The sequence below is a fragment of the Poromitra crassiceps genome (genome assembly GCF_964638095.1).
Source record: "Poromitra crassiceps genome assembly, chromosome: 1".
In the NCBI taxonomy this organism is placed as follows: Eukaryota; Metazoa; Chordata; class Actinopteri; order Beryciformes; family Melamphaidae; genus Poromitra; species Poromitra crassiceps.
The window spans coordinates 114,463,729-114,475,784 of NC_139623.1; the positions used below are offsets into that span (position 1 = coordinate 114,463,729).

Below are 12,056 nucleotides of genomic sequence, written 5' to 3' on the forward strand. Positions count from 1 at the left end.
CCCTCACTGTCAGACCCAATGCATCTATTTATTTTTCATTTCCTTTAAAGGTCCCATTCCATGCAAAAGCTGTTTTTACTTGTAAATGCATATATACTGCTGTCATCCCTCCCTGTAATGAGTGGTCACAAGCTCAGAACTGCCACAGTTGGATTTGTCCCTATCCAGCTTCCCCCTGCAGTCTCCTTCAAGCCACACCCCCAAACGCTCTGTTTCCCCAGACGGGGGATCGGGACGTCACGATGGTCCTCAAGCATACTGCGCGGGTCTCTCTCACACAAGCTACCTGCACCATTTTGTCTATAGCCACAAAATTAACACTTCTAGCTGGAGCGACGCCAACTGTACGTGATCCAGCAACTGCAGAGGTGCATTCGGTAAGTCTAGGCATTTTGAGATGTCCTCTTTAGCGTAGCAACGTTAAGTTAGCGATAGCGTTAGTTGTGGACACAACCTAGCGTGCTAATCCAGGCGTGTCAGACTCATATTAGGTAGAGGGCCGGATTTGTTCAACTGAGACCTCATGGGGGCCGGATTTTTTTTTTTACTAAAATCAATTCGACTCATTTACCCATTTACTTCACAAAAGAAATACTGCTCTTTCCATTTCTCTTGAAACTGCCTGCATTCCGTGTCAACCTTTCTCTTTTTCGACAGCATCTTGTTGATTCCTTTGTTTTTTGGTAGGTAGCCGAATGCGCGATTCAATTCCAGCGTGGCATCATGGCGGCTTTGTTTACACCTGATGACCTCCTGACATACTTCCTTGTAGTGCAGGTTAATTAACTTATGAATGAACTCTTAGCTTGCTTATTAGCCACACGTAGTTCATGATAATGGGGTGTGAATTTAATAATAATAATAATTAAAAAAAAATATATATATATATTTTTTTTAATATTCCAAAACATCTCGCGGGCCGGATGAAACCTGCCCGCGGGCCGGATACGGCCCGCCCCAGGCTGGGAGCCTGGGGCGGGCTCTCCCTCAGCGGCCAATGGGAACTGTTAGTTCTGAATATATTATAGAAACAGACCATTCTTGGGACGCAACGAGATGAGGAAGGGACAACTCCGTCACAACAAACGGGGTTGCTATATTTTCGACAAATTAATCCAGAATCATGTTTTATGGACCAGAGGCACACGTTTTTAAGAGGTTACAGCTGCACGAATTGGGACCTTTAAGCTTCTCAGGTCAACACAAACACTCACATCCGATGCCACCCAGAGTGTGTTTTCTATGAACTGTGGAGAACACAATCCAGTGGCTCTCTCTGTGTCTGAACGAGCGTGGCAAAGGCAGCTCCACCGTGCGTTAGATTTGCATGAACCTGCAGATCAGTGCACTGATTTGTATCAGGTGTGTCTGAACCGCTGCATCAGGCGACTGTCACCATGTTGGAACAAATGTGTCTAATAACCCACCTTCTGTGGGCAGATCAAATGTCACTTTGACACGGCGATAATAACAGCGCCGCCTTTTAATGAGATTGCTATCAAAGGGTGCTTATTAAAACGGAAAGTCTCTTTTACCCCCGACATTAAAATGACATTGTTAACCCATCGCCTTCACTTGGTTTTTGAGGATTTATGGCTAATTCAGCCCTAAAATCAAAGGCACATGTTACTCGACCGCCCTGCCTCCCTATACGGGGCTGAGCCTTGCAGGTACGCCTCCCCGCTGCTTGTGGGTCGGAGGCTGCGTTGCGCGCGGTTGAATCATCCTCACTTAGCACTGATTGTGCGCAGTGGGAGTCACGAGCATGTGCTTATGTTTTAATCAGGCCACCATTAAGACTGCAGTCGCTCCCCACAGCGCCACCCGGCACCCGCCACACAGCTGATACAGCAGCTGATGCTTAATTGATGGAAAGTATAGGGGGTGTTAATTATTGACTGTTATTCTTCATTGTGCTTTGTTCCTTATGGATAATCTATGAAATGGTACACTGCTAAAAAAGGACTTCAGCTTAGGGTTGTGGCAACTTCACACGATGGACGATGGCGTCAACCGTCGTTGATGGGCCGACCCCCATCGACCTCTGAGCCTTATACATCAGACCATCGTGATGTCCATCTGTGGGCTGTGTGAGCGCAAATGTGGCAAAGAAACATATTCATAGATAGATTAATTAATAGACAGTAATTACTAATTAATATATCCAACCAGCATTTCCATTTGGGAAAAAATGGTGCCGGTCAACGTGTCCGACAGATTTCAGTCTCTTGTGCAGCTCGCTTATCTTACCAATAGATTTGAAGCCCAGAGATTTTTTTATTAAAAAAAGTTAATTTACAAAATATAACTTAAAATAAAGACTTCGTTTTTGAACCAACTCAATGATCATGGTGTTTCAACATCTTACTCAGTATAGAAAAGAGACTTAATCTACCTTGGCATGCTGGTGGTCTCTGTTGTCAGTCTGAGGCTCTCAAGGAGAAATAGAACACTTCCTTATTTCCAATTTTCCAGGAGATGAGTAACTTCCTCTAGACCAGTGGTGTATAAAGTACTCGAAATCCATACTTGAGTAAAAGTATAGATACTTTACCAGAAAACGACTTGGGTAAAAGTAAAAGTCACCCATTAAAATATTACTTGAGTAAAAGTCTTAAAGTAGCTAATATTTTCTGTACTTACGTATCAAAAGTATTTTTTTATATTAAATGTACTTAAAAGTATTGAAAGTAAAAGTACAAGTAAATCCTGTTTATAAGAAAGCAAGCGGTCCGGATTTTCAGAATTTTTAGCTTTATTGTGAGTTTGCACTGCATTTGAACTGACTGCAGCTTTTGGCACAAGTGCCTGCTTTAGGCTATCATGGGGATGAGATATCTCCATGTCAAATATATAATAACCATCATCATCATCGTCATCATCATCATCATAATCACCATAGATCATGGACATCTCCTTCATATAGCTATATGCCTGGATATTGTCACGGCCAGATAAACAGTTAATCAATGTAATCACTCTATAGAAATTGAAACTGACGTTACCTTTCTGAAACACGAAAGTATTATTGGGCTGTGTCAAAACAGCGACTGTTACACCAGATAGCAACGGAAATACCATGATTTACTTTCAGAATAAAATGCTTATCACCTTTGGAGAAACAAATAAAGCATTTAGGATTTTATTTTGAAATCCTTAAGCGGAAAACCTATACTTTTATGTTCCGGCTGCGTGGACGCTTGACCAATTTGAAGCTTACCCCAAGAGACGCTTGGTTTCTTGTTTTCTGGTGGCATATTCCGTCATTTTGGGTCAGTTGGACACAATGTAAAGACAATTTAAAGTAATAAACCGTCAGATTTCAGCCTGTGAGAACTTTTAACATGGATGAAAAGACTTGGGAAGCTCTGACGGTAAGCGATTGGCAAACGCAACTTGCAACACAGAAGCACTGATTCGCTAGCCAGGCTGATTCGCCACAACACAAGCTGTTTGTTTATTTTATAGTAACGAGTAACGAAGATGCTTTTGGGAAATGTATCTGAGTAAAAGTATAGATTTTATTACGAAAATGTAGTGGAGTTAAAGTAAAAGTTGAAAGAAAAATAAATACTCAAGTAAAGTACATATACTCAAAAAAGATACTTAAGTACAGTAACAAAGTATTTGTACTTCGTTACTTTACACCACTGTTCTAGACCTAACCATGTTTTCAAAATAAAGGTCGTATGTTGCATGCACCAATCACCAATACCATTATTATTATTATTATTGTATGGCTTTAAAGCATGAATGAGAGATGAATAGAGGAGGGCCAGCTATTCTTATTTTTGTAAAAAAAAAAAATTACCCTCTATCTGCCAGGGTGGCCTGAGACTATCTCAGGGTGCACCCAAAAAGGGTCTAAAACCGCCCCTGCCACCAAACAAAGCTACTTAATGACAAATCTCGTTAAGCAAAATCCTCTCTCTTTCTCTCTCTCTCTGTCTCTCTCTCTCTCTCTCTCTCTCTCTCCTCCTGTCTCTGAAGGAGCGCTAACGCTGAGATAACCTGACTGGTGTTATAGCCATGGCGCCAACACCGCCTTGTACTTCTTACCTCGCCCTTTTACCCTTTTGCCTCGCTCAACCGCATTCCGCGGCGCGAAGCTTCACACCAATTACCAACACTGTTGATGAGCCGCCGTGCGGGGAGAGGTGCGACGCCGCTGTGCGTCTCCTCAACACACAAACCAGGTCTCGACATCATTTGCTCACCCTAAAATAGCAGCTGGCTTCTGCAGGCAGGCCACATGGTTTCACATGCTACTGAGCGTTTTTACAGAGATGTTTCCATTACAGTGTTGGAGTCATTAGGGTTACTTTAGTCTCTGATTTCCTGAGAGTGCCTGCTGGGTGAGCTCATGCAGGTTCTGTGGGCTCACCTCACAAATCAATAGCTGCGTTTACATGGAGCCTTTGATTCCACTTGTAATCAGAATAGAAGCCCAATCAAAATACAAATGCCTCCTATAACAATAATCAATCACAATAAATCACTCATTCCAAAAAAAATGTCATTCTGTTTGAGAGGGGTGGTATAATCTTTATTAATCTGTTCAAATGATTAAAAAAAGTGTCCTGTAAACACTCCTTCGGATTACTTTCCAACGGTTTCTGTGAATGCTCGCTGATTTGGTTTTGGGGCCTGTAGCTCATACACTATACACACATCATACACAACATGTTCTGATAAAACTGTTGCTTAATAACAACAAATATATATATAGTAGCAAAGCAATAATGGTACCAAGCGCCCGATGCAGGTCCATCATTTCAAAACATCAGCTCGTGCTGGATTCACTTTGCACATGTCTGAAACTTTTATTCTGATTACATGTGTGGAGCATGTAAACTGATTACATGTGTGGAGCATGTAAACTGATTACATGTGTGGAGCATGTAAACTGATAACATGTGTGGAGCATGTAAACTGATTACATGTGTGGAGCATGTAAACTGATTACATGTGTGGAGCATGTAAACTGATTACATGTGTGGAGCATGTAAACTGATTACATGTGTGGAGCATGTAAACTGATTACATGTGTGGAGCATGTAAACTGATTACATGTGTGGAGCATGTCAACTGATTACATGTGTGGAGCATGTAAACTGATTACATGTGTGGAGCATGTAAACGCACATCTTAATGGATCATTACAATTAGCGCTCATGTAAACACTTTTGTGGGAATCTTCCTTCAGAATGATTTCATTCCGAATGCGAGAAAAAAAGTCATGTAACCTACTGTGCATTTTTACAAAGCTTTTTCCATTCGGAGTTGGTCAATAGGTTACTTCAGCCTTTTAGTCCCTGATCTCCTAGCTGAGAGCACCTGCTGCGTGAGCTTGTACAGGTTCTGTGGGCTCAGATGTTGTGAGCACTCACCTCACAAAACCATTGGAGCACCCTGAGGTTGAGAAGTCCATGGGCCCTATCTTCCGACAGGCGCTATCCCCTATTAGCGCTTGTTTGCGGGTGCCTTAAGGCAGGGAAGATAGCAGTCCGCCTTACGCCAGTGTCCAGGTGTTATGGCGAGTTTTGCACCCCAGCGCCGGCAGCATCCCCACCTCACGGGAGCATATTGTAATGATTTATACAGAAATGTAACTGTTTAAAAATGATATACCGTAATTGTCTGGTAGACATGACCTCCCTGATTTCTAAGTTAAAACAGTCCCAAAATATGTTGGGGATACAAATCTCGGCGGGCATGCGGAAACGTTCATGGCACCTGTCACAGACGCAAATTAGAGCCGTGCCAAAATCATCTGCACCCCCAAATGCCTGCGCAAATGGGATTTGGGCGGTCTCAACTACCAGAATTATTCACGGGTGTGGCCAGGCAATCCTGGTCATTACGTCAATCAAAACCAATCAGATTCCCGTCTTGCAATGGCTGTTTGCAGAGGCATGCAATATGCTGTAATTCTCTCCATAGTGTACTCACTCGTGCGAGGACAGAGAGAGCTTATTGACAGATCGTCTGTGGTGCCAACGACCCTCCGGGTTATGAAGGTAAATAGCCTTTTCTCGATTCATTTCCCTCTTTGCGATGTGATAACAGTTTCTCAGTGAGTTATAGTTGATTGCCTCACTGAATTATAAGAGGTCGTAAGAGGTCCTTTTCAAAGCTCTTAGCGCAAAGTAATTGCGCGCTGCTGATGATAGGATAATGCCATCCATCCCCACATTTTAGCGCTGAAACGCCTGCTTTGGAATGTGGCAGCCTATGCCCAGTACAATTATCACAGGCATGCGCTTGTGTCCGCCCCCAATTTGCATTGCGCACGGCGTTAAACGAGCGCAAATGCTAAATTAGCGCTTTGGGGAAGATAGGGCCCCATGTGTTCTGCAAGGCTCCTTTATCCTGTTCTCATAAGCTGCTATAGTAGCTCTCAAGGCCAGGTGCTGGTATGTCATCATTAGGGCCAAATTGTTCTATCTGCATCGTACTGCATCATTTTGAAACAGTGAACAATGAAGGTGTCAGCAGCAGGTGTGGTACGAGCAAATAAAGGTGGTCACTGATGTTTGAGAAAATGGTTTCACTAAGTATATTAAAAAAGTGACTCGTTTCCCAAAATGTGCCTAAGTAAAAATGTCAATATAAACGTCCCTCCTCCTCCTTCTCCTCCTCTACCTCTCTCTAAACACATCAGACTTTGACCCATCACAGGCAACGCCAATGATATGAAATGGTATACTCTCCTAAATGGACGTGGTCACCTCTCCCCCCTGCCTGAGACCGTTTAGCCCCCACCCGCCCCTGACCTAGCAAGCCAACTTAAGCTAGACATTGTGAGCTCCCACAAAATGAATAAATACCACACATAAACACAAAATGCCTTCTTAGCTCAATCTAGTTGTAATTAGGATATCTGCACACACAAAAATCCCAATCACATATTTAGCTACTTAACACGTTCACTGCCGTCAACGAGTTGACTCGTCAAAAAAAATCCAACGGTTGACTGCCGTTGGCGAGTTAACTCGTCAAAAAAAAAAAAAAAAAAATTGACGGTGGGACGTTGATCTAACCCTTTTACATCTCCTATAAAAATATGGGAGCCACCGAACGTGTACAACCCATTCCACCGACCCACTAAGTGGCGACAGTGCTCTCCAGACTATTGAAAGCCGAGCCAAAACTGCAGGGAAAAGCGTGAGGAAGCCATTCTCATACTGTAGGCGAAAACGCTTTCGCGCTGGAGCACAACGGTGGCGCACAACGGTGGGGGGTTCCAAAAATAGACTGGGTGGAACACACTTTGAAACACGCAGCATAAAGCCCAGAATCGCAAAAGCTTCATCAAAGCTCTCAACCGAAACCCCAAGAAACGAGCGAGCCCATCCAGACTCGCCCGAGGAGGGGCAGCCAGGCAGCACAGACAACAGAAACTCGCTTGTGACACGCCCGCTGCAGCCACGGAGGGAGGAGGAGAACACACACGGAGGGAGGAGTTTGAAGGAGAGGGGGGTTTCCTGCTGTTATGGAGGAAATTACTGTTCAAAACTATTGTTTAGATGTCTGACGTCTTACTGATGCCAAAAATAAATGGTTAAAGTGACTGTTCTATCGAATTTCACAAAAAGGCATTTTTCTCACCTTTCATTTTCAGACGCTGAAACCATGCTGTATTCAACTGCTAATGCCTACATAACTACTAACTCTACAAACTAACTCTTTTAGACAGAGAAAGCACACATTCTATTAGTTCTTTTGAGATATTTTGTGTTCACAAAATCCTAACAGAAAAGAATCCTCGGCTCTTGAAAGATGAGCCAGAATCCTCAAAAAAAAACCTTGGCAGAAGCTACCTACAGTAAAAAAAAAACTGTTGGCAGTGAATGTGTTAAGCAAACTTCACATGCAGCTCATGTGAGCTACTGTTGTCAAACTTTGGAGTGTGTTGCTGAGACAGAGACAGGTCTCAAACAAATTTAATTTTCTCCTGGTTTGTCTGTCTGAAACCCATTTTGGTGTCAGAATGTTCAGAGGATGTGGCTTATGAAAAATATGCCCAATATTTACTTTGGTGACTATGGAACGAAAGAATTGGTCATAATCTGTGCTCACGTTCACTTCATTGACTCCAATAGACTCGGGTGCCTGCCACTAGTCTCCTAAAGGGGCGTGGCAGTGGGGAAACTCACGTGACACAGATACAGGGATTGACTGGCAGTTGAGCCCTCTCGCTCTGAATATACTGTCTCTGGTACGAGCAAGTTAAAGGTGGTCACTGATGTTTTTGTGATGTCAAAAAATCAAATGTGTCTCCTTTCCCAAAATGTGCATAAGGAAAAATGTCAACGTAAACCTGCCTCCTTCTGCTCCTCTACCCTTCTCTAACCGCCTCAGACGTTGCGAAAGAAAGGCTTTAATGGCTGCAACAGCCCCGAGCCCGACAGAGACGACTCCATCGAGCTAAGTCCGCTCAATGAAGACAAGTACCGCAAGACCGAAGACCTGGACATCCTCTTCAAACGCTACGGCGTGAGTACTGGCACACCTTTATCACCTTATCTAACCTCGCCTTTCTCCCCTTCTCTCTCTCTGTCTCTCACATTCTCTCTCTGTCTCTCCCTCTCTCTCTGTCTTCTGCCTGTCTCTCTCCCTCCCTCTTTGCACTCTCTCCTTCTGGTTGGAAGGCTCTGAACAAGAAAGAGCACCGGGACTCTGAGAGCCCAGACCCCGAGGAGCCCTTCTCCCTCACGCCCCGCACTGAGGAGAAATACAAAAAAATTGACGAGGAGTTTGATAAAATGATGCAGAACTATAGGCTGTCAGTGAGTACTGCCCAACCCTACTGTGTACCCCCGTTTCCCCCATAGACTGTATAACATACAGACATCGTGACAGCTCCTCAAAAGTGAAGCCAAAACATCTTGATCACCCCCTTGTGGCTGGTCCCAGTATAGGTCATAAGTCCTGCGGCCTCCATGTTAGCGGATGGGACATGAGCAAAAAAAGAAAAGAAAAAAAAAGAAAAGTACACAACAAATTCATTTTTCCCAAAGATGTTTTTTGTGATTTTAGGTAGTTCCTATCACGCTGATGTATGTTAATTTTTCTGATGAGTTTGTTTATTCGTGAGTTATTTGACGATACCTCCGTCAGACAGGAGTACCACTGCACGGACTCGGGTCCCAACGATGCAAGATGGCAGCTCGCGTAAACATGATAATTTGGCCTCACTTTTGCATAGCGGTCGGAGGCGGGGACGCGTTGTCTAATATATTATACAGTCAATGGTTTTCCCCCCATGTCCCTGCTCCTGACCGGACAACCTGAGTTTTCCAGGTTGCTGATGGCGGCCTGGCTACTTACTGAGCACTCGCCTTCACCATTCCCCACATCTTACCTCCTCCGCTTCACCTCTTACCAACTACTCCCCAAAACGCTACCCACCACCCCCCTCTGACTGTGTGTGCCTGGGCAAGGAAGGCAGGGCGAAGAGGCAGGGTTGATTGACTGGAGGGCATTTACTTGTTAAAGCACCCCCCCCCCCCCCTCCAGTGTATTTTACCCCCCAGTGACATTTTTAAGATAGTTCATATGTTTCTGAGTCATGCCCTGACAATGTTGATTAGTCACACTGTTTGCCAAATATTTTTTGAACGGTACCTTAGTTGCTCAAATGGAATGATAGATGACTCAATGGAATGCTATAGTCATACATAATGGGAATTGGATTCTGACTGAGGACGAGCAGATTAACTAGCTAGCTAGATGTCAGCTACGTTAGCCAAGCCCGCTGGCTGTAACCATGTTCGCCGGGCTCAAAACCCCACTGAGTGACCAAAACATTAGCTTATCAACCATTTTGACTCACGCTCTTTCCAATAAACCCATCAGTTTTTAAATCCATTCTGGTTGTTAACTCATTGAGTGCCAGCCACTTTTGGAGGACGGATGCTCCCAGTGCCAGAGTTTCAGAGCGTTTTCAGTGATTTCTCGAGGCCCACAGAATATTGTGTGATATTACTATGTAAACACTGAACACGCACAAATAACGATGAGACTCTATTCTATCATCTGCAAAAAAAAGTTTATTGATCCCATTTTCCGTTCTTTAGTTATGAGCCGGAGAAGATAGCTTGATTCATCCAAAAACAGCAATCTTTTTCTAGAAGCTGAGATAATTGGCCTTTTGTGAAATTAAACATTTCAAGCACATCACTGACTCTGAAGCTAATCTTTTCTAATGTAGTCACACCTCAAAAATAATTTCCTTCAATAAAACAGTGAAGGCCAGGGAATTCTGTTTGGCAGAATAATATTTTTTAGCTACAACCAGCAGCGCTGGCCCCTGCGTGCGCTGCTGGTTGCAGCTTCTTGCTGGTCTTGATTTGCTGCTGGTGGGCATCGGATATTCTGGCTTGCGTTTGTCAATCCTGTCCTGCTGCCTGGGTCTGTCTGGGTGTTGTGTGTGTGCTGCTCTGCGTGCCCCCTCCCCCCCCCCCCCCCCCCCCCCGCCCCCGCCCCGCCTCGCCTCAACTGCACACTCCTCCTCCTGTCTGTGGTGGCTCTCTGCTGAGTTTGCTGTGCGCACAGTGAAGGGTGCTTGACATCCTGCTTTTTTACAGCGTTCCGCGTGTGTTTGTCACCGGCAACGATGCTTCCAGTTGAGAATAATAACAACTCCACGGTGTGGATGTGCAGATGTGCTGTCGCAACCGACACGGAGCGGCTCAATTGTGGGAGCAGATTGGCTGCTGCAGGCACAGCTGCAGTAACGTGCTTCAGCATATCGATGCATACGGATGCGATGCGATTTCCGTTTCCATAACGACTTCTTCTTTGTTTTTTCCTTGCCTTTCTGTTATGTGGAGAGCACTGTCGCCACCTAAGGGTTCTGTAAAATAGGTTAGACACATCCAATAGCTATAATATTTGTACATCAGAGGCAGAAGGCTTTGATCGACGCCCCACCGTCAAAAAACGCAATTGACGAACATGTCCGTCCTTGGCACTCTACGTTACTATTTGAAATGACGAACATGTCCGTCCTTGGCACTCAATGAGTTAATAATAAAGCAATAACGCGGCTATTCCTTGCAGCTAAGCTACAGAAGAATAATGTTTCCGGCATAACTTGTGTTTTTTTCTTGGTGTACTTCCTTGGTGTATCGCACAGAATCAGATGGTGTGTGACTATATCAAACTATACAGAACGTTTGAAATAGAACACCAACCAAACAGGTAGAAAAGTGGCTGGAGGGGGGCTTTAAGTCACCTAATTGTAAAACACTGTAAAACCCTTGGTTGGGTGTCAAAGATTTGTGTGAATAAGAAAACAATTTAATCCCCAAGAGGACACATTGATGAGATTGTGAATCGAAAAGTAACCATAATCGCCATAATCAGAGTATTATTGCTTTAACTGTTACTGCATGTGTACTGGCTTAAACGTTGAACTTAGTATACATGCATGAGAATAAACAACTTAGTATACATGCATGAGAATAAACAACTTAGTATACATGCATGGGAATAAACAACTTAGTATACATGCATGAGAATAAACAACTTAGTATACATGCATGGGAATAAACAACTTAGTATACATGCATGAGAATAAACAACTTAGTATACATGCATGAGAATAAACAACTTAGTATACATGCATGAGAATAAACAACTTAGTATACATGCATGAGAATAAACAACTTAGTATACATGCATGAGAATAAACAACTTAGTATACATGCATGAGAATAAACAACAGGCAAGGAAGATTGCAAAAAGCTCCCTGGTTTTCGCAAAAGTTGGCATAGCAACCAACATACATTAGCATGGGGAGTCGTGCTTTAAGAGAATTATCAACACGTTAGGAGCATGCCTTTGAGCAATCAGACCGCTTGGCTGAAAGTGCCCATTGTGAAATACTTTGCAGCCTGGCAAGTGGTGCAGTTAGCGGGGCCTGGTCAGTGGTGCAGTTAGTGGGGCCTGGCTATCAGTGGTGCAGTTAGCAGGGTCGTTTCCCTCCAAGCGCGCTCCCCAATTCTCGCAGTGGTGAGTTTATTCCTGACATTAGCCAGGTAACGCAG

The 12,056-nt window shown here is 43.9% G+C and overlaps 1 protein-coding gene across 2 annotated transcripts in view; it reads left to right on the forward strand.

Annotated features, from left to right (window-relative positions):
- The window catches only part of mef2d (myocyte enhancer factor 2d), a gene marked incomplete at its 3' end in the record, with an annotated part of 137,441 nt that overhangs the window by 47,016 nt on the left and 78,369 nt on the right, over positions 1–12,056 (forward strand). Inside the window, exons 3-4 of one of the 2 annotated variants that reach the window (XM_083635406.1) lie at positions 8,365–8,499; positions 8,655–8,792. In XM_083635406.1, coding sequence (XP_083491532.1) covers positions 8,365–8,499; positions 8,655–8,792 — 273 coding nt within the window. The remainder of the gene's footprint in view (positions 1–8,364; positions 8,500–8,654; positions 8,793–12,056) is intronic. The other variant, XM_083635407.1, reaches the window with a different exon arrangement.